Below are 23,485 nucleotides of genomic sequence, written 5' to 3' on the forward strand. Positions count from 1 at the left end.
TTTTGTATGGAGATATTTGCAAAATGCATTAACTCAGAATTAATCTCATAAGTCTGAATTTGAAACCGTGGTCACAATGCACTTTGCTATCTACGGTGTAGGGTTTTCTTAGTCAATACATTTTTTAAACAAAATTATGTTATTTTGAAAATATTGATGTTTTCCTGCAATGCACGGTTAGGTCAAGATGAAGCCACTGAAATGGAAAGCTATCAGAGTTTAGGGGTGTGTGTGTGTGTGTGTGTGTAAACTCTGTTTCTACCTAGAATACAATTCCCAGGTTGTGGTATAGAAAGGTGACTATTGATGCATGTTAGGTACTTGGGAGATACTAATCCACGTCATTCTGTTACCACTACTTGTTTGTGTCAATAATTTTTCCAGGGCTGGAGCTGTGGTGTAGTAGGTTAAGCATCCACCTGCAGCGCCAGCATCCCATATGGGTGCCGGTTTGAGCCCCCCTGCTCCACTTCTGATCCAGCTCCCTGCTGATGGCCCATGACTTCCTGTGACCTGCAGCATGAGGTCAACTTGTTTGCCTGCTCTTTGCCAGCCAGCACCTGGCCATAGGCTATTTCCTCTGTGCTTCCTTTCTACTCTTCCAATTTGGAAGAGTTCTTTTTCAGTTGGCTCCTGGTACAATTTTGTCTACTTGAGCCTTTGCTTAGACTCTTGCCCTTACTCACAATATCTTCTCCTTTCCTCATAGAAACCTCGCCTATACTATAAGGCTTTTATATCTATCCTCGGAAGCAGTTCCCATCACCTCTCCACCTGAAGCAACACAGTGCCTGCTAACCTGCCACCCACCCTTCTTAGCACCTGCAGGGTCCACTCTGTCTCTTGGTTATAAATGGTCCTGCCCTGTGTACATAACCGCAACTATAACCATGGGTATAACTTGGTACCTTAAGCTAGCTAACATTTTTGAGGGTGGGAGACAGATCTTTTGTTTTTCAGTTTGCAGCAGCTAGATGCTAGTGGATCTCAACTGTGGCTCCCATCAGTGTCATTTAAGGAACTTAAAACACAAAAACAAAGCAATAGCATTCAGAATCTCCTAGGGTGGGCCCAGGAACTAGTAAGCTGTGAGCACTCCCTGGGCGATATTCATGTGCGATGGAGTTGAAAGCTGCTGGGTAAACAACATCGGTGCAGTGAGCTATTTTGATCCCACTCCTGTCTGTGGCTTGAGCCCTCAGCACACCACTGCATCTCTCCCTGTGCAAGTCGAGACACTCTTTTCAGTAAAAGCCATGTGTTTCTGCCAGCACGCATGAGTGCCTCTGATGTGCCAGGCACTGTTGTGGATGCTGAGGTCACTGCCATGAACAAAGCATGTCCCTGCCAGCCGATGCTCCTGGGTGTGTGAACCAGACCATACATCAACAATGTCAGGCACGGATGCTTACTGCTGTGGGGGAAAACAAAGCAGCATAAGTGGGCAGAGAGTAAAGCAAGATTGTTTTTCTCCATCTGCCTTAAGTCAGCAACTGCTCTATCTAAAACCTACCCTGCCCTGGTTGAAGTCCGGGAGTCCTGGCTCTATAGTAGTCCTGCCACTCTGGATGTAGGCAGGCTTGCTGTCTGCTGCCCCTTGTTGGCAGGGAGCGGGCTGAGCAATGTGTAGCGGTGTCAGAGGGACCCCAGGTAGTGGAAGGCCGTCAGGAAGAAGGTGGGGGATTGGGTCTCTCATTGAGAAACAGCCAGGGTGCTGTGGATGCACCCTGGAGGCCAGGAGGAAAGCTGGACTGTGCTTGGCCTGGGACCAGGGACCCCACCTGTCGACTTTCACTTGAATGAGCAGATTAGCCTGGGGTGACTTCATACTTAACCCGTCGTTAATATTCAGGGTAGTATATTGGCGTTCAGTAACTGATTGGGTTACCATCCTTATAATCACTTTAAAAGATAATTTAGGGGGCCTGTGTTTCATCTAGTGGTTAAGCCTCTGGTCGGGATGCTGCATCCCATATGGGAGTGCCTGGCTTCTGTTCCAGCTTCCTATTAATGCAGTCCCTGGGAGGCAGCAGGTGATGGCTCAAGTACCAGTGTCCCTGCTTCCCCTGTGGGAAGACTGAGTTCCTGGCTCCTGGCTTCCACCTGGCCCAGCCCCAGCCCTTTGGGGCATTTGGGGAGTGAACCAAAAGATGGGAGCGCTCTCCATGGGTCTCTGCCACTCACTCACACACACACACACACACTCACACACAAAAGCCACAACCTTCTGTTCCCAATTATCTCTATGACAACCAACTGTATTCTTTGTAGCTGGGATGAGGTTTATTCAAAGAAGATGTCAGTGTTTAAAACGAGAAGCCAACTTCATTTCTTTGATAGGTGGGAAACACTACAGGTATTAGAACGAATGTATATTTAAGGGGGAAGGGGGAGATCAGGTTCGTCCTTGGGCGTTTATTTTTCTGCCATCCTTTGCCTCAGACGCCGGACCGCGAAGGTCAGGTCTCAAGGAGGGTCGCTCCTTCTGTGGAGGGACATTGTCCAGCGGCAGACGATCAGGGTCGTGTGTGCGTGCGCGCGGCCAGCAGTTGGAGTCCTGGGTGTACCTTTCTCCACGCTGCCACCTCCTCGGGTGAAGGTTATGGGATGGGGATGCGGGCTTAGCTCACCCAGAGCGCCTCGCCTGTAGGACCGAAATCAGATCTGAAGGGGACAGGCTGATTTGTGTCCTAAACCAAACAGTAAGTTGAAACACAAGCTCGCGCGTCGGTCCGCTAGCCCGGGGCTGGTGAAGCTACCGCGCCCACCTAGGGAGGGCAGCAGCTGGCCCCTGCAGGGTCACGGAGGGAGCCAGCCCTTCCTCCCCTGGCTGCTGCGGGGCTGTTGGTTCTCGGTGCCCAAGACGCCCAGAAAAGCCCATTCCGCAGCTCGGACCCTGGGGACCGGCGGGGGCGCTCGGCCGCGTGGGGCTGTGCTTTGCGCCCCGCCCGCCTCCCTCAGCGTCCATTCCCGCCATCGCCCGGCAGCCGGCAGCCCGCAGCCGCGCGCCCGCGCCCTCCCCGGCCCCGCACGCAGCCTGCGCGCGCCCCAGCGGGGCCCCAGCCCCGGGGCGGCGGCCTCGGCGGTCCCCGCGGCGGGGCGGGGCGGGACGCGGGGCGGGGCCGGCGGCGGCGTCTCCAGGGGCCGCCGAGGTACATAGGCGGCCCCGGCCTCGCCAGAGCATCCTTTCCCTCAGGTCCCCGCCTGCCGCCGCCGCCGCCGCCGCCGCGCGCGCTCGCCGCCCCCTGCCTGGCGGCTGACTTCTTCCTTTGTGTTTCCTTGTCCGCCCTGCGCCTCGTCTCTGCAGGACCCGTTCGCTCTTCGGGCTACAAGAAGGCAGAGGATGAGATGTCCCGGGCCACGTCTGTGGGAGACCAGCTGGAGGCACCGGCCCGCACCATTTACCTCAACCAACCGCATCTCAACAAATTCCGCGACAACCAGATCAGGTAGGTAGGAGAAGGCGGCCGAGAGACGCCCGGGGCAGGGTCTTCCGGAGTCAGCTTCTCCCTGCGTCCTCCCGCGCCCGCCCCGCCCCTCCCCCACCCACTGCCTGGCCGAGGCTACCTGCGACCCCTGCCCGCCGGGGTCCCGCGACTGCAGCCTCTTCTTCCTTCCTCCTCGTCCCATCCCGTGCCGTGCCCGCTTATCTGTGAACCCTGGGAGGTGTGGACTGTCAAGGACAAGAATGAGGTCTCTTCTCTCCATCTCGGGGCTCCCTTCCAATAACCTTCCTCCCCCCGCCCCCAGCCTCATTTTAAGCCTGTTGGTAGTCCTCTTAAGCAGTTTGCAGACCATAATTGGGGGGGGGGGTGGAGCGGGGGAGTGCTTTCTAAGGGAATCCCACGGCTCACGGGGACTCGGATTCGGCTCCCTGTGGTCCACAGCATTTGCTGAAGAGGGCTTTCTTTGCTGGGAAACTTTGCCCGGAGTTAGCAGAAAGATGGGTGGAAGCTAGCGTTTGAAGAGGCTGCCTTTTGCTGGCGGCTCTGCTCGTTTGATGAATCCTCATAACTTCTTGGGGACAGGCATTATGAATTTCCTTCAGATCAGGAAACGGGATTATAAAGATGCTACATAATGCACCTGTGGCCATACAGATCCCAAATGGCAGAACTGGAAATTGAACCTGCCCATCTGACCCGCAGATCCAGGCTGCTGTGCAAGGCTGGTTCTTTATCTGGGGGTGTTAGTACGTTTTCAAGTGTCATTAAGCTCTCTGGCTTACGCAGCTTCATGTCTGGGAGTAACTGCAGAGCACGTAGATCTGTGAGCTGCTCAAGAACATCTAGCTGAGATGTAGGGAGAAGTTCCGTGATCGATCAGGTTATGCATAGATTATTGACAAATCTGAATTCTAATTCACCTTTCTTTCTTCCTTCCTTTTTTTTTTCCCTGAAAGCCCTGGCTGAAACTGTTGTTGTTGTATGTTGAAGTATTTCAGCAGTGCGTCTGCACTTGTCCAGGCTGTTTGACCTGACAGTTTTGTTTTAAAAAGGTCTCACTGTTGGACACTGTTGTAGTTTGATGGGATTTGGGGTAGAGTAATGGTGCCTGTTATGTGGAAGCTGGCTTTATTTTGGATTTTAAGAATAACCGGTACGTGTATGACTTTCTTTTAAAGTGTAGCATGGAAGAATAGCTGAGTCCATCGTTCCAGAATGAGTGGGCTTGTTTTAAGATGCAGAACATTAATCATGATGGATTACCATTTCGCACACTGGGATGTCTAATACAAAAGACAGATAACAAATGTTAGCAAGGAAGTGGCGAAATTGAAGCCCACATACATAGCTAATAGGAGAGAAATGGTGCAGCTGCTTAAAAAACCAGTTTAGTAGCTCCTCAAAAGGTTCAAGGTAAAATTACCAAATGAGCCAGCAGTGTTCCCCCTAGAAGTATATAACCAAGAAAAATGAAAGTGTATGTCCACATGAAAACTTGTACATAGATGTTCACAGCAGCCTTCTCCATAGTAGCCAGGAAAGTAGGAACTCCAAATGTCCATCGGCCGATGTCTGGATACATTAAATGTGGTCTCTCCAGACAATGGAATAGTACCTGGCCATAAAAAGGAATGGAGCACTGTCCCCACTACGATGTTGGTGAACCTTGAGAAGACGGTGCCACATGAGGGAACCAGTCACAACAGGCCTCACTGTAGGATTCTGTTGATGTGGAACCCTCCAGAGGAGACGGATCTACAGAGGCATAATGTCGATGAGCAGTTTCTAGGGAGGCTGGAGGGCCTGGAGCAAATGGGGAGTGAACACTAATGTGCATGGGGTTTCATTGTGGGGTGATGGCTGCACAACTTTGTGACTATCCTCGAAACCTTTTGGGATCCTGCACTGCTACTACAAGTGTAGTTGCATTTCTCCACACCTTCTCATATGTGTTTCTACCGAGTAACTTTTTAAAAGATAACTTACAAAAATGTGTAAGAAAGATGAGAGTTAAACGTTTTTCTTTTTAAACTTTACTGTGAGTTCAAATTGTATTTTTGCTTGGTTCCTATTGATTTATTTAATTTTGATATCCTTTTGTGCATGCCTAAAGCTGGGAGAATAAAATAGGTTTTTGTTTTTGTTTAAATTCCCTAGTTTTGTGAAAGGTGAAGATTTTTAAGAACTTTGGTAATGGGGCCTCAGTACCTGTTCAATCAACACTGAGAGCTGACTTTTGAGACTTATTGTATTATTAATTAGAGGGATTCCAAGCAGCTACCTGTTGTACAGTTTCATTTGTACTTTTTTGGGGGATAAGAGAGGAATAAGTATAGGAATGTACAGTGAGTTGGCTAAGTATAAAGTAGGTAGATATCAGCTAAGAGCTGATAGGTTATATATAAGTGTAAATTGATTTAATTTGAATGAATTATTTAAATATATTTTTAAAAGATTTATTTATTTATTTGGAAGTCAGAGTCACAGAGAGAGAGAGGGAGAGACAGAGAGAAAGCTCTTTCATCTGCTGGTTCACTCTCCAGATGGCTGCAATGGCTAGAGCTGAGCCAGGCCGAAGCAAGGAGCCAGGAGCCTGGAGCTTCATCCATGTCTCCCACTTGGTGGCAGAGACCCAAACACTTGGACCATCTTCCACTGCTTTTCCCAGGCCATTAGCAGAGATCTGGACTGGAAGTAGAGCAGCCAGGACACAAACCAGTGTCCATGTGGGATGCTGATGTTGTGGGCAGCCACTTTACCTGCTACGCCACAATGCTGGCCACATAAATATTAAAATATATAGAATTTTTAAGTTCATGGCTTTTACTGTGAGCATACATTTCTAAATGTACTGGATAGGGTCTGAGATATTAAAATGTGTCCCCAAATGTTCTATAAAATGTCCTCTGAGTATTTGATTCATCTTGACTATTTAGGAATAACTAGTGGTTATTAGTGACATATAGTTCTTTATGGAATTCATTGCAGATCTTCTTAGCTTTCTAGTGTAAGCATTTTAGAAAACACTGACCTGTGCTATTTTAGCATTTTAATGTTGGTAAAAGTCAAGTTTTATTTTTGAAATATTGATTTTTTTAAAATATTTATTTATTTATTTGAAAGGCAGAGTTACAGAGAGGCATAGGCAGAGACGGAGAGGTCTCCCATCCGCTGGTTCACTCCCCAGATTGCCGCAGTGACTGGAGCTGCACTGATCTGAAGCCAGGAGCCAGGAGCCTCTTCTGGGTCTCCCACGCAGGTGCAGGGGCCCAAGCTCTACTGTTTGAATATTGTACACCACAAGAGGCCCGCCTCTCTGCAACAGAGTTCTCTCACTCACTTTCCCCCAAGCCAAGCCCTTGTGGATCATCACCTTTGCTCTATGTTTGCCTCTGTGGGCAACTGGCTTTTTGGTGTCAGTGCAGGAACTGGAAGTTTGACAGGGAGGGAGGGAGGTTGTTTGGGCGGTGGGGGATGTTGGTGAAGGGCAATATGGTACAATTCAGGATGAGGATTGCATGGTCCAGTGTTAACATTTGGCATTTGTGTGATTCAGGAAAGAGGCTGGGCTGGTGGAAAGGCCTGGAGAACTAGAGTGAGAAGGTTACTTCTGGGTTTGATTGTGGCTTGTGTCCCTTCTCCCTCACCCGGGGAAATGTACCACATGGAAACTCCAAATTCCAGACAATTTCTAGGAGGGACAGAGTCCATATACATCAATATCTCGTCAAATCTTTTCTGTTTTCTTTTTTAAATATTTGACAGGCCGAGTGTCAGAGAAAGAAAGGAGAGAGAGAGAGAGAGAGAGAGAGAGAGAGAGAAGCTTCCATTCAATGGTTCATTGTCTAAATGCCCACAATAGCCAGGGCTGGGGTATCTGAAACCAGGAGCCAGGAACTCCATCCAGAGCTCCAGAGCTCCATTGTGGATGGCAGGAGCCTAAGTACTTGGGCCATTTTCTACTGCCTGGCGTGGTGCATTCAAAGGAAGCTGAATTAGCGTTGGAGTAGTCACTCTGATATGGGATGCCAGTGTCAGAAGCAGTAGATTGACCTGCATTGTCACCACGCCAACCCCTTGTTCTTGTTCTTGACACTAGAAATAGCACCAGTGTTTGACCTGAAGTCTGTGCTAGGTTTATTGAAGCCATTGATTTCATTATTATAATGGTGGAGAATTATGAAATAGTCTTTTTTTCCTAGGCAATGATTTTCCAGGGCCTTAACCATGAGGACTCTAATATCACCCTTTAGGAGTGAATAATAATGATGAGTGGATCTTGCAGTGCTCACATGTGTATGTTGGATTGTCTGTGTCCATCTAAGAAGATCCTCTTATTCTGAAGTATACACTCATACCTCCTTTTAAACGCTTTTTTAAAAAGGTGTTATTTATTTATTTATTTGAAAGGCAAAGTTACAGAGAGAGAGGCAGAGGCAGAGAGAGAGAGAGGGAAAGGTCTTCCATCCGTTGGTTCACTCCCTAGATGGGCTCAATGGCTGGAGCTGCTCTGATCCAAAGCCAGGAGCCAGGAGTTTCTTCCTGGTCTCCCATGCAGGTGCAGGGGCCCCAGGACTTGGGCCATATTCTACTGCTTTCCCAGGCCATAGCAGAGAGCTGGATTGGAAGTGCAGTAGCTGGCACTCAAACTGGCGCCCTATGGGATGCCATCACTGCAGGTGGCAGCTTTACCTGCTACGCCACAGCGCTGACCCCTTAGATGCATCATTTAATCATCTGAAGTGTGCAGTTCAGTGGTTTGTAGAATATTCAGAGTTGAGCAGCCATCACCACAGTTGATATTAGGACATTTTCATCACTTCCTAGAAACTCTGTACCTTTTAACTCTCATCTCCCTATTTTTTCCTCCCACCAGTCCTAAGCAGCCACCAGTCTGCTTTATGGCTTCATAGACTTCCCTGTGCTGGCCCCCATATCCATTCATATGTTTTATATTAAATATTAAATACTTATAACATCTTACTATTTAAAGGAACCTTATGGTGAATCTTTAATTTTGTATATCTAAATTTTCAAAAGTATTTAAAGTTAAATGCCTCCCCCCACAAATATCTTGAGATAATTTACAAACCAAAAAAATGAACAATATTGATGTCACCGTGATCAGGCATCTATAATCTTTCTCTGTGATTACCAGGATGCCATCTGAAGTGCTGGATTTCAAAACTGTAAAGGTGTTTTTTTCAATAATTGCGATGAGAGCCTCAAACCAAGTTAAAAAAGTTGATAGATACTCAGTTTTGAATGACTCATTCATTTTAGGTGGGTGTTTTAGCTAGCAGAAATCTTCATTAAATAACTTTAGCTTTGTCAGGTTACTGCATTTCTTCAGGTTGCTTTGTCTTAAAGGGAAATTGCTTTATATAAATATTTTGTTGGCTGTGCCTTGGTAAGTTTAAAATGGAATATTACCTCTACAGAAAAGGAAAAGGAGCACTGTGTGCTAGGTTTGTACAGGATCATTTTTTAAAAATATTGGCTGAGCATCTTTAGTCTGAAAATATGAAATCCAGAATGTTCCAGAATCCAAAAATTCCACATTTGACCTCATGTGACAGCTTGCAGTCACAACATAGGTGCACTAAAAATACTGTATAAAAATATCTTTAGGCTGTGTGTATAAGGTGTATATAAAACATCAGTGAATTTCATATTTAGATTTTGATCTTATGCACAATATTACAAAGGAGTTTCAGAACGTTTCCTAACGTCTGTGGAAAACTTGCATTATTTTTTAAATTACTTTATCCCATAAGCTTTCTGAAGCCTCCTCTTATATCTGGGTATGTACTTCAAAATGTGAAATCCAAAATACTTGGTCTTAAGCATTTAAGATAAGCAGTCCTCAACTTGTAATATTATGCTGGAATGTGAGTGTCTCGGAGGATATTTTTGTCTTAAGCAAAGGGGAGAACGACATAACCTTCAGCACACCATTTTAGGTGGGTAATGGGCAGAGATGTTGTATATGGTACGGGATCCAACGTTGAGTACGCCAAGGATGAAGGATTCTCTTATAAATGTTTTAAAGCTACAGAATTCAGGTAGGGTCTGATCTTAATGCATATGTTGCTTACAATTTTAAAAAGAAGCAATAACAAGATCCTAGGCAGAATCGTAACTTCCTTTGATCATTGTCTGGAATGCTGAGGTTTTCATATTTCTGATTTGAGAGAGCAGTCCTTGTCAAGTTTGGCAAAACTTCAAGTATTCCTTATCAAGAGTGATTGCCTATGTTGCTACCTAAAAATAGCTGTGTATGCGGTCTTTGATTTAGAAGCAGATCTGGTTTCCAAGCCAGGCAGTTTTCTGGACATGAATGTCACAGCATATGAGTCCTTATGTTACTCATTCTGTAGCTATTAATGCCATAGAAGGCTTGTAGTTAGACTTGCTACCAGGCGTACAGTCCTGGACAAGGTTTTGGAGGCATCTTAAAGAGGAAGATACTTAAATAGGGGGACCGTTGGAACCATGCATTTCAGGTAACCATTCAGTGTTGTGAGCTTTCTTGAACTGCATTTTTAGAAACAAAAAAGCATGTCAGTTTGGGGCCAGTTTTGTATTCAGTGTTTCTAAGGAAACAGCAAATGTGTGGCAGGACAGATTTTCCCGGTGAATTCTTTATCAAGTTGACCTTTGTTGTGGATGGATAACAGAGCCTGGTGTGAATTTGACCACAGAGACATCTCTGCCCATTTTCAAAAATACATGGAGGCAGTTCATTTGAGAATCTGGGTCAAATTCTGTTAACTCTTGTTGTCTTCCATGAACTTGGGATTTATTTCTGATTCTTACTGATAAAAAGAATTAAGCATCAGAATTTGTGCGACAGCAGTTAAACTTGAAGCAGAATAGGAGGCACTTAAGAAAACATGGAAACTAAACTCCCTGTGTGTCCCTGAATCAGATCCCGGAACAGAAAGGTATGTTGTTGGGAAAGGCTGGTGAACCGTGAATGAAGTCTGTAGTTGGATGAGCATTGTGCAGTGTTATTTTGTTAGGTTTTATATAGGTTGAGCATCCCTAATCCCTGCATTCTGTGAAATCTGAAGCTTTGTTTGGATCTGACTTAGTTTCAGATTTTTGCGCTTTTTGGATTTCAAATTTTTGGGGTTAGGCACGCTCAACTTGGCAAAGTCTCCACAAATACTCCAAATCCTGGAACTTTGTAATCAAACACTTCAGATCCTAAGCATTTTGGCTAAGGGATACTTAACCTCTAAATGTATTGCGATGTGCTAAAGGTGTAAGGGAAACTGGATGATGGGTAGATAGCAACTCTCTGGTATTTTTACAACTCTTCTGTAAGTGTATAATTTTCTCCAAAAAACCCACAAAATCATAATGGCTCAAGTGTGTGGGTTCCTGCCACCCATATGTAAAACCCAGATTGAGTTCCTGGATCCTGACTTCAGCCTGGCCCAACCTCAACTGTTGCAAGTATCTTAGGTGTGAACCAGTGGATGGAAGAGCTTTCTCTCTATTTCTGCTTTTCAAATACATAATAATCTTAAAATTAACCAGATGTATCTGGGAGAGTAGGAACTAAATGCTAAACTCTTTTCTTACTTTGATGAAAGTTTGTGTGTTTTATTTGATCAGACAAGATTTTGAAGAGATGGTTGTCAGAGGAGAAAAGGACCACCATCACCCAATTTGTTCTGCTGAGTAGATGGGAAAACACTCTCCTCATGGGTGTCAAAGAACATTCTCCAAGCTCACCAACAACACTAAGAGTTTGCATGATATTTGATCTAGTTGTATAGAAGTTGAAAGAGTTGGCAGCAAAGTGGGTTGCAGAGAATTCTCTTTCTGCTCAGATTTAGTCATGGGAGCTTCTGTGGCCCTACTGAGAAAGTAGCGTCTAGGTGTTTGTTCTCTTGCCTGTGTCACTCAATGGACAGCAAAAGCTTGCTCAGAAATGCCAATCAGCAGCCCTTTCAAGGGGGACAATGCTTAGAGAGAACAAAAGGGGAGGTCTGACCATTGTTGGGATGCAGGGGTGTTTTACAAAGAATGTTCCTGAAATCCATGAGGTTGGGTATGATCATTTACATGCTGACCCACTCTTTTCTCTTAAATGGAATCCAGCGCTTCAAAATGTGAAGCATGGGTTTTTATCTACCTTTGCTATTTTACATTAGACGCAGTTCAGAAGGATTTGGGGTGGAGTTTGGGGCAATGTTCGCCATTCTGATGGATTATTCTCTACATCTTTGGCATTTGTTACACAACCATCATCCATAGGCTACTGGAGACTGTTGGCAGGTGCTCTCAGCCCTGCCTCAGAGGATGCCAGCGTGAGAGTGGAACCATAATTCTTTAGGTTTGATAACTTTAGTCTGAAATAAATTGACAATGGATCAACAGAAAAAAATGCATGAAAGATTTATTTATATGCACAACATAAGAGCTATATGCAAAATCTGAGACTCATAGGAGGGGTAATATGGCTGAGCATTATGGAGAGCTAAACAGAGGGATAGGGGCTTGGGCTGCTGGGGTCAAAGGAGGTGGTGCAGGCTATGGAGGATTGGAGGTGGAATGGGTACAGCAAACAGGGGCTGTCTTGTTATGCAGATGAACTCCCCAAGTCAGGGCCACCTGTGGTCATTTCTGCGTGGGCCAGATGGTCTGACCCCAATCTGTTCTTCCTGTGGAAAATCTTTCCTGAACAGAAAAGGGGCTATCAGGTGGAAAGCCTGTTTGTATGCACTGGCTCACTTCACTAAGGTGAATTTCCTTTCCAGATGTAAATTTCCTTTACAAAAGGGCAACCTTTCAGAATTAATGCTGTCTGCAGTGTCTGAGGGGAGCCATCTTAATGTAGGTCAGACATATATTTCAGGGTGACATATTTTGGGGTCCTACCCTGTCGTGTAAGTTCCCTATCTATACCAGTGATCTTGAAAATTGATTACCAGTAAAACATTTAACATGTACTTTTAAATATACATGCTTAAATATCTATGTTCATGTACTATCATCATGAGTTAGTAGCTCAAGACCTGATATGCTGCCTAGAGGCTCAGTAGAGAATTGTGGATCTAAGTACACTTCGTTAATCTTAATTATTTTGAATATATTTGACCAACTTACCAGATTTTATGAAATTGCCCTAAGAATTAACTTAGTAAAGTGGTTTTGGGGAGCTTTTTTAGGAACGAAAGAGTCCATTCTGCTGGGTTTTTTGGTTTACTTGCTTGCTTGTAATTCTTTCATTAGTATTGTTTTCAACCTGTGGTTTCAATTGCATGATTCCTAAGTGATTTGTTGGTTTCATTGAAATTAGAAAAAGTGATCCATAGAAAAAAGCAGAGACAGATACAGAAGGGCACCATTCTCTGAATTCAGACTGCCATTGCAAAATGTCACAGTTGGTTCTGGAGACTGGAAGTCCAAGATCAGGATGGTGTAGCAAGATGGGTTCCGGTGAAGGCTCTGTGCCTGGGTCACAGATGACTGCCTTCTAGTGAGGCTAGGAGAGCTCTCTGTGTCTGGTGAGGGCCTAATCCCATCATGAGGGCTGCCTTCCATTCCACCCCCCCCCCCCCCCCGGCCTTGATGTCATCTAATCTCCATTATCTCCCAAAGTTCCCAACACCAGCTACCATCATACTGGTGGTTAGGGGCTCAGCACATGGATTTTTGGGGGCATGTGATTCAGTGTATAGTACTCCCTCCCCAATGAGGGGCTTTCCCCCATTCACATTACAGAAGACCATTTGGAGCACAAATGTCAATTCCTTAAGTGTTACTAAAGCTTGATATTTTAAAGGAGGAGGTACCTGTAAATATAATCTCCAGTAACCACTTGTCAAACCCCACTTTGGAGCCAGCAGTTTTAGATATCTGTCCAGGAAGGCTTCTCCTCTTGCTTGGAGAAAATCTATCTGGTCAAATCTAGTCTGATTTTGACTTAAGACCTCAGCAACACTGATCATGGTAATGAGCCCCAAGTATTGTTTGTAATCCCACATTTGCAACACTGTCATGCACTGCTTCACGATGGAATCTGTCCTGAGAAATGTATGGTTACTGCGAACATCACAGAGTGCATCCTGGCAACCTAGCCGGTGTTGAGATCAGGAGATGTGGTGAGCTTGAGATGGATGGGGCTTCTGCCAGTGCCACACAGCACCTATTTGACAGCCAACTTTGGTTTATAAGTAGAAAAAGTACACTCTAAAATAACAATTAAGTGCTGGTATTGTGGCACTGTTGGTTAAGCTGCCTATGATGCCAGCATTCCTTATAAATGCTGGCTCTAGTCCTGGATTCTCCACATTTTTTTTAAAGATTTTTTTATTTTATTTGAAAGACAGAGCTACAGAGAGAGGTAGAGCCAGAGAGAGAAAGAGAGAGAGAGAGAGAGAGAGCGAGCATCCTCTGGTTCATTCCCCAAATGGCTGCAATGGCTGGAGCTGCACCAATCTGAAGCCGGGATCTTGGAGCCTCTTCCAGGTCTCCCATGTGGGTGCAGGGGCCCAAGTACTTGGACCATCTTCCACTGCTTTCCCAGGCCATAGCAGAGAGCTGGATCAGAAGTGGAGCAGCTAGGACTAGAACCGGCACCCATATGGGATGCTGGTACTGCAGGCGGTGGCTTTACCCGCTACGCCACAGCATCAGCCCTAAAGCATTATGTTTTGTAAATAATTGTATGTGCTATACTTAAAAATTTTAATTATTTACTATATATTTGATAGGCAGAGTGACAGAAATTTGGTGAGAGAGACAGATTGGCAGAGAGATTGAGGGGGGTGGGGAGAGAGAGAGAGAGAGACAGACAGACAGACAGACAGACATAGACATACACACATTGAGGTCTTCCATCCACTGGTTCACTCCTCACATGCCTGCAACAGCCAGGACCGGGCCATCCAGGAGCTGGAAACCCAATCCAGGTCTCCTACATGGGTGGCAGGGATGCTAGTAGTTGCCTCACAGGGTGTGCATTAGCAGAGGGCTGGAGTCAGAAGCAGAGCTGGGACTTGAAACCAGGCATGCAGCCATGGGACGTGGGCATGCAAAGTGGTGTCTTAACTGGTGTGCCATACTCCTAGCAGTAGGTGTATCTACAGCTTCACTACACACATGTGAGGAATGCATTGCAGTAGGATGTCACAATGGCTAAAATGCCCAGGCCATAGGAATTTTTCAGTTCCACCATGGTAAATGTAACCTGTTGTTGACTGCAATGTCATTGTGTGGTGTGTGGTTGAGGTAAGAGAGGTAAGCATTTCAGTCCCCCTCTAAAATAAAAACAAAGAATTGGGACAGGTGCTTAGTTTTAACACTATGGGGTAGGGTCATAGAGGCCAGAGTAAGGCTGCTGGTAGGTGACCGTGAGCTGGGTTTGAAAGATGAGTGTCAGCCTGAAAGTTCTGGTGGGGTTCCTGTGGGGAGGCACGTGGCTAGGTCCGGAGAGTGGTGTGTCCAGAGGTACAGCATTGTAACGACTGAGTTGTGTGTATTTCGAGGAAGATATGGGTGAAATAGAAATGACACGGAGTGCTGGCAGTGGCCAAGCTACTGGAGAACGTGACAAAGAGATGCTTTGGTGTGGGGACCTTGGCTGTAGTATGTGTGCATCTGCATTTAGAAGCACATCGGGCCACTGTCATTGTGAGGCAGAAGTGTTGGAGGAGAAGAAAGAATCCCTAGGGATGGTCAGCAATGGGCAGGAGAACAGACAAGCCTCATTCCCTGGGTTCTAGCTGTCATAGCAAGGAAGGTGTGGACATTTTGTCTTGTGTTCTTGAGTTTTGTTTGGAACTGTTTTGAACAGTAGATTGGAGCGAGGTGATTGACCTCAGAATAGCAACAACTAACCCGCCCCAGCCTTTCACCTCAGGATGAGACCACCCCCAGAGGCAAGACCATCGCTGTGTCAGCTGTGTCCTGGGGAGCCCCCCTGCCTTGTCTCCTTCCTCCTGCAAATGAAACAGCTCAGCTGTGATCGGGAGTTGCCCCGACTTTCCCCATCTCTGGATACGTCTGATTTCAGGGCACTCCACTTAGTAAGGAGGAGCTGGAGTGATGTCGTGCCTTCCAGCATGGTAAGAGTTAGGTGACAATATGTCTGTACCCCAAGGTGAACTATCAGTCGACCTGTGTAAGAACTCAGACAGTAGCAGCTCGCCTACATAACTTGTCACTGTCGTTTCTTTTCAGTGCCAGTCATGTTGCTCACTGTTGAATTCTTTGAAGCCAAAACCATCAGTTGGTAAACCATAACTGGGGGAGGAGGAAAGCAGATTTGAATCTTACTCTGTGCAAGGAGCTTGGGTTGCCTAGAGAATAAATACGCAGGCATGGTCTGCGTGGTCACACGTCAAAGGGTCACAAGGTACAAGTGGATTTTTGGCCTAATGGCTAAGATGCCTGCGTTCCACATCAGACTGCCTGGGTTCTAGATCCAGCCCTGGCTCTCGATTCCAGTTTCCTGTTAATGCAGACCTTAGGAGGCAGCAGGTCATAACTTAATTGGGTTTCTGCCACTCAGGTGGAAGACCCAGATTGAGTTCATTTCAGTATATTGACAGAACAAAGTTGCATGTAAGGTCACATTAAATTCAGGGTTAGCTCTCCTTACAGCCAACTACCAGCTGATTCTCTGCCATAGAGTAGTTAAGGTCTTCAACTTTGTCCAAGTGGCTAACTAGAATTTTATTGAATTGTGGATGTGGAATTTGTGTCTTTCTCTCCTCTCCTTCCCCTTTCTTCCTTGCTTTGGACAATCACCTCATTGGGCATTTGGACCCTAAGGAGCTTGGTGCCATGAATAGTATTTAATCTGAATTCTTCATTGTAGATTAAATTATATAAAGGAATGTTCTATAAATTTTTGAATCCAAAATACTACACTTTTGTTTTTGTTACAGTACAGGATGGAAGTTTTGAAAGTATGACTGTCTAGCATATGAAATATGTTACCAGGTTCTGACAATTTAAAAATAGAGTGCTTTATTTTAAAACAGGCTATTTGCTGAGTAGAGTCATAATAACTTTCCAGTATTCTGTCTTTGTTATAACTGCTTCATATTAATTTTTAATGTTACCTTTACAAATTAGAGTTCATTAATCATTCTAGTGTAATGTGCCCAGAAATTAAATTATTTCCTGGAATGACAGTGCCAAGGGGAGGCAGAAACACTAACTTCTTTCATTGTCTCTGTTTTGCCTGCCAACTATCATGTGGCTTCATCACCATACCTATTTCAGTAAGTTTTGTTCACTGTAGAAGCTTAGCCATAGCAGGAAGAGTAATTTTAAGTTCAGAACAGCAGTGTGCATGTGTGTATATTTTTGTGAGTTACTCTCTATAATCAGGTCTTGACATGGGATAGCTAGATTTCTAAGCCACACATTGCCATGTTGTAAGACCAGGGAACTCCAAAACAAAAAGATTATCATAGTGGAAAATTCCTACTGATAGTTTACCAACCTTCTTTCAGATATGCACAAGCACCAGCTCTTACTTAACGCCTTTAATTCACCATGCTTACCCGTGAACATCTGTCTCCCTGGGGACTGTCTTAATCCACCTGGCAAACCCTTCTAGCCCAGGGCGAGCTGTTGATGAAAGTTCTTCCTCTACGTTGAGACTTCCTGTGGCTCCCAGAGGTTGGTCCTAGATTGTGGTTTACACATCAGCAGCAGTTGGTCCATGTTTAGTCCTTATAACTGATATTAACATTGATAAGGTGGAATATCTCATCCAAAATGCATGGGATCAGAAATATTGGGGATTTTGGAGGTTTTTTTTTTTTTAAATTTTGTAATATTTAACACAGGCCATTGGTTGAACACCCCTAATCTGAAATAGTCCAAAATTTGAAATGTTTTTGAGCAGTAGCTTATTTAAAAACTTTCAGATTTTTAATTCTGGATTTTTGATAGAGGTGACTTTTTAGTATTGTCCCAGGGCACATATGTGGGTTTCTTCATGTTGTGTCTGCTAATACATCCTTGGGGAAGAGGGAGTTTTCCTTTTTTACCAAGTTAATTGATGACTTCTTAAATTTCCCTTGCTCCCATACTCAACGAGAATTTAAATGAGGGCTGGAAGAGCTTTCAGTTTTTGGCCATTGAAATTGTACCCTAAAACTCCAAATGACATGTTAACATGCAAGAACTTTGAGGGAATTCTGAGAAAGCTGGAGATAGTCTGTATCTACTGACAATCTTCTCCTGTGTTTCTGTTTCACTTTCTAAGGACCATGTATTTCTAGTTAGTCTTTGGATGGTTCATGGGCACCGACATGGACCCTTCCAAAAGCGTGGTACTTTTTTTTTTTTTTTTAATCAAATGTCATCCACTTAACCAGATAAGAAGCTATTTCATTCCCATACTGTTGTTTGCAATAAAGTGAAATAAGTGTGGACATTGGGGCCAGTGCCATGGTGTAGCAGGTAAAGCTGGCATCCCATACAGATGCCAGTTTGAGTCCCAGCTGCTCTACTTCCAATTCAACTCTGATATGGCCTGGGAAAGCAGTAGAGGATGGCCCAAGTCCTTGGGCCCCTGCACCCATGTGGGAGACCTGGAAGAAGCTCCTAGCTCCTGGCTTCAGATCAGCGCAGCTCCAACCATTGTGGCCATCTTGGGAGTGAACCAGTGGATGGATGGAAGACCTCTCTCTCTCTCTCTCTCTTTCTCTCTCTCTCTGCCTCTCCTTCTCTCTGTGTGTGTAACTCTGACTTTCAAATAAATAAATAAATATTTAAAAAATGTAAGTGTGGACATCAACCTGTGTTTTGGAATTGGGATTGCTTCACAAGAAAGTTATCGACAGCTTGAAAATCTTGAGTTAACATTTTTCAGAGCCAAGTATATTGTGACACATAATAGTCTAAAGATAAATTAATCTTGCAACATATTGTTCGGGAACAATTGTGCTAAGGGGCATCACTACAATTAGAAAAAAATGAGTACATTAAGAATATCTTTTAAAGAAACTTGTATGCTGTTTACTTTTTGAGATCCACTGAATATTTTAAAATCAGGACAGCATGAGCTTGGATCCACTGACACCCACAGGATAATAATTTTTGTAAAATCATGATGAGAGCTGTGGCTGAGTTCTACAGAGCTGGCAGAACTGTGGAGGAACTTCTAAGGTATATCCACTGCTTAATAGGACCTTAAAGATAGTCTCTGAATTGTTTTGTCTTCAAAACCTTTCTATCAAAGCTTATGCGATTTTGTGGAATCTTTGCAAAAATGGTCTCAGTGCTGACATTGACTTTTGCCTCTGTTTCTGTTTCTTGGAATGTTTATATTCCACAGGCTGAGATGTCCCTCTCATTTCTTGTTCCATGAATATAAAGGAAACCTGGTTGGTTAGTCCATGTTACAGAGATCAGATATTTTATTTTCAATATCATGTTGCTTAAGGAAAAGCTAGGCCTATTTGGTGTGGGTGGGACTCTGATTGCTATGTGAAACTAGCACATTTGGTGATTTTGTTGCCGATGGTCCTCATTTGTTGTCACCCCCCCACCCAACAGTAGTACATATGTAGGGACTTGAACAAGTTCATGGAAAAATGGGATTGAAAGATATATTTATTTTTGTGAAAAAAATTTAAATCCATGCATAGCTTTTTCATAATACGCATTTCCATGAACTGTTTGAAGACCCCTGTTGTGCATGGATTTCAACATTTTTTTTTTTTTTACCCAAAGAAACATCCTTTAATTCAGTTTTCTACATACCTTAGAAGTACTCTTGTATTTCATAAGGTGACTGTGAGGATTGAATGAATTGATTTAACCGGTGCCTGGCTGAGTGCTTTATAGATTTTAGTATTGTTCTTGCTTGTTTGTGTTTGGCAGTAATCCTTCCAACAATTTCAGTACACATCACTTGAGTTTACAAAACAAGCAGATTTTGAATTGCACTAACAGATTAAAAGGTAATGTGCTAATTGAGTTGGATGAGTGTACTTAAAGAACAAACTGTAAACATTTTCTTTTCGCAGTAATCTGATTTTGGTGATTAATCCTAATATTTGCTTGGGTTATCAAGGAGAGCTTTAAATGATTAAGTATGTAACGGGAAACACTTGCAGTGAAAAGTGTCTTGGTTTTTGGAGTAGCCAGCGCGAGAGAGTAATTAGATAAAAAGGGGTAAGACATAACTGCATTTTATAAACCTTGGTTTTACCTCTACAGGCGACTGGCTGAATGACCTTTTGTCAATTCCTGTGATTTCTCTGAGCCTGAGTTTCCCCATTTTTTTTGGAGGCAAGGCATATAGTAGCGCCTCCTGCTCACCCTTTCCCCCCATTTTCCTTTTCCATAGTTCAGTTACATGGGGTCAGTTGGGGCCTAAAAACATTAACTTGAAAATTTCAGAAACACGTCAAAAGATTTAGATTGCATGCTATTTTGAGTAGTGGGTTGGACTCTTGCAAGGTGCACTTCTTCTCATCTGGGATGTGAATCACCCTTTGGTCATACGTATCCACACCGTGTATGCTGCCTGTCAGGGAGCTGCCGAGTAGCCACCTCAGATGTCAGATCACTGTCCTGATATCACCATGCTTGTGTGCTAGTGACCCTCATTTCACTCAATAGGAGCCCCAAAGCCCAAGAGTCATTATGCTGGCAATTCATACATGCCAAAAATAAGCTGTAAAGGGCTTCCATTAAGTAAAATGGTGAAATTGCAATAATTTAACATTTTCTTGAAAAGCATAAATATGTTTGATTGGAAATTATACAATACATACATGTAATGAAATATTATGTAGTATCCCATAAATATGTGCAACTATTATATGTCGTTTTTTTAAAAACTAAAAAATAAAGTTAAATGTATGATAAAAAAGGAAATACGAGGGGCTGGTGCTGTGGTGCAGCAGGTTAAAGCCTTGGCCTGGAGCGCCGGCATCCCATATGAGCGCCGGTTCTAGTCCCGACTGCTCCATTTCCAGTCCAGTTCTCTGCTATGGCCTGGAAAGCAGTAGAAGATGGCCCAAGTCCTTGGGCCCCTGCACCCACATGGGAGACACGGAGGAGGCTCCTGGTTCCTGGCTTTGGATCTGCGCAGCTCTGGCCATTGCAGCCATCTGGGGAGTGGGCTGGTGGATGGAAGACCTCTCTGTTTGTCTCTACCTCTCTCTGTAACTCTGTTTTTCAAATGAATAAAATGAATCTTTAATAAAAAAATAAAAAGGAAATATGAAAGATAAAACAATGAAGTTTTAAAACTGAAATTTCTTGACTTAAGAAACTCATATGCTGAGGTCGCCAAGGTCTATGGTGAATCATTGTAAATCTTTTACAGTGCCAGTTTATAAATAAGACTCTACTGTAGGTACATACCTGTGTAAAGGAAGCAGCATACTATAGACAGGGCTTGATACTATCAGTGGTTTCAGGTGAGACCTCAAGTGTCAGGGGTGCCTCTCTGAGGACTGTGGAGAAAATGTCAGAGCCTTAGTGCATATGGATCCTGTGCATCCCAGCCTGCCCCACAGGGTAGATGTGCTTCCTCCTATCTCTCCACCTCCACTCCTTTTTTTCTTTTTAATTGTGGTAAAATATACTTAATGTAAAACCTAGTGTCTGGGGCTGGTGCTGTGGTGTGGCTGGTGAAGCTGCCGCCTGCAGTGCCGACATCCCATGTGGGTGCTGGTTCAAGTCCTGGCTGTTCCTGTTCAGATCCAGCTCTCTGCAATGGCCTAGGAAAGCAATGGAAGATAGCCCAAGTGCTTGGGCCCCTGCACCCCTGTGGGAGACCTGGAAGAAGCTCCTGTCTCCTGGCTTTGGATTGGCCTAGCTCTGGCCATTGCAGCCATTTGGGGGTTGAACCAGTGGATGGAGGATCTCTCTCTCTCTCTCTCTCTCTCTCTCTTTGTCCCCCTCCCTCCCCCTGCCTCCCTCCCTCTGCCTATCTGTAAGTCCGCCTTTCCAATAAATAAATAAATCTTAAAAAACAAGAAACCTGGTGGCTGGCGCTGTGGTGTAGTGGGTAAAGCCGCCGTCTGCAGTGTTGGTGTTCCATATGGGCACCGGTTCGAGTCCTGGCTGCTGCATTTCCTATCCAGCTCTCTGCTATGGCCTGGGAAAGCAGTGGAAGATGGCCCAAGTCCTCGGGCCCCTGCACCCGTGTGGGAGACCCAGAGGAAGCTCCTGGTTTCGGATTGGCACAGCTCCTGCCGTTGCGGCCAATCGAGCCAACCAGTGGATGGAAGACCTCTCTCTCTCTCTCTGCCTCTCCTCTCTGTGTAATTCAGACTTTCAAATAAATAAATCTTTAAAAAACAACCTGGTGTTTTCATCATTTTTCAGCTTGTCAGTGTTGAGTACAAACATGTTGTTGTGCAGCGCATCCTCAGAACTCTTTCCATCTTGCAGAACTGAAATTCTGTGCCTTTTCCCCTCCTCATAGCTTCCGGCAGCCACAGCACTGCTTTGTGAATTTGGCCTCTCCTGGCTCCTCACAGAATGGTCTTGCTGCTCTTTGAAACCGTGCTACTCACTGTGACAAGGAGCTGCAGTATACCTCCCCTGTCAGGTTTCCTGGCAGCTCCGTCCTGTGTCCCTACTATGCCTTATCACACGACTTGCTGTGCACAGCAGGCATCACTTTGGAAAACAGGTATCAAAGTTGAAAGGCGGTTTAGATGGCCCTCTGCCTGCTCTGCAGTGTGGTTGGCTCTCCCATCCCCAGCCTTCCCTAATGCTCTGGGAAGGGTGGAGCACCCAGGGTTCTTCACCAGGTCTGCTTTGGGGTCAGGTAGGTTGCTTTCAGCGCACTGGTCCTGGTTCGGGCTCCAATGTCTCTGCTCCAAATGGGACATCTGTCTCTGCAGATTTCCCTCCCACCATGCCGGTGACCATCAGTCTTAAAACAGCTCTGGTTCCCCTGTTAAGGACTGTTGGAACTTCTCTGTTTTATCTACCCTAAGATACACACAAGGCCTCTCGTGTTCTGTCCCCTGCTTGACCCTCCGTCTCCCCACGCTCCATCTCTTCCTGTGTTATGGCTGTAGCCCTAATCATGCTGGTATGCTGTCTCCTTCTCTCCAGAGTGTTTCCTCCTGATGAACTCTGTCTCCTAAGGCTCGGTTCTCACATTTGTCTCCTAAGAAGCATCACTTTCCTTGTCCCAGCCTTTGCGGGTCCAGATGCCTGTGGCTGGGCACCACAGCATTTGACAGCCCCTTCTGCTGGGAAGCCTAGCAGCCTGCACCACGTCTGTCTGTGTGTCCGGTCTCTCCTGTGTCATCATTAGTGACGAAGCCTGCCTAGGGAAGTTCAGGGCCCTTGCTGAAGGACTCTGCTCTGCAGGCAAAGGTCAGAGTTCTACAGAAAACAGGAATTGGCTTAACACAGTGCGCTAAGACTTCCTTCACATTTAATTGCTTATTGAACAAAGCAGAACCCCCACAACGATGCGCAGTTACTTAAGCCTCCAAACGGATGTATTATGCGGTTTTGATGTTGGGCTTTCTTGTACAAGCACAAACTATTCCTAACGGGGTGAGTTAAATGCTTTTAATGCCAGTTCTTCAGTCTTAACAGATTGATGTCTACCCTGAAATGCAGGTTCTTTGGGGGATTTGATGTGATAGCTGGCATCCTTAGTCATTTGTAGTGGTTGAGGTTGAAAAATCTGTTTGTTCAACAAATTTATTTTTGGTACCAGATATATAGCAGTTACTGTGCAGGGCATTGGGGACACAGTGGTGGAAAAGAAAGCCCTCATTTGACCCTAGTGGTTCTGATCTCGTTGCTCTTGAGCCTTTGGGTATGTTTGAGGACATGAGCACACACATTGGGTTACCCATCTTTGTAGCTAAGTTTGTTTTCTCCCTTTTTTCCCTCTCTGGTTTTCAGCTCGTGTCTTCTGCCTCTTAAAAGTGGAACAGTAGGAGAGAAAGATTTGGAGTAGTTGTTGCGATGTATTATTCCTGGGCCGTGGGTCATACCATCCCTCACGGGGTTGCCCCCCTTATAATCTACACTCCCATGACCTTTGATCTTTATTTTTTCTA

The 23,485-nt window shown here is 44.9% G+C and overlaps 1 protein-coding gene across 1 annotated transcript in view; it reads left to right on the top strand.

The window, feature by feature from the left end:
- The window catches only part of ATP8A2 (ATPase phospholipid transporting 8A2), a 515,416-nt gene that overhangs the window by 102,939 nt on the left and 388,992 nt on the right, over positions 1-23,485 (top strand). Inside the window, exon 2 of the mRNA XM_062195192.1 lies at positions 3,308-3,449. Coding sequence (XP_062051176.1) covers positions 3,308-3,449 — 142 coding nt within the window. The remainder of the gene's footprint in view (positions 1-3,307; positions 3,450-23,485) is intronic.

This window comes from Lepus europaeus, chromosome 6 (genome assembly GCF_033115175.1).
Source record: "Lepus europaeus isolate LE1 chromosome 6, mLepTim1.pri, whole genome shotgun sequence".
Classification (NCBI taxonomy): Eukaryota; Metazoa; Chordata; class Mammalia; order Lagomorpha; family Leporidae; genus Lepus; species Lepus europaeus.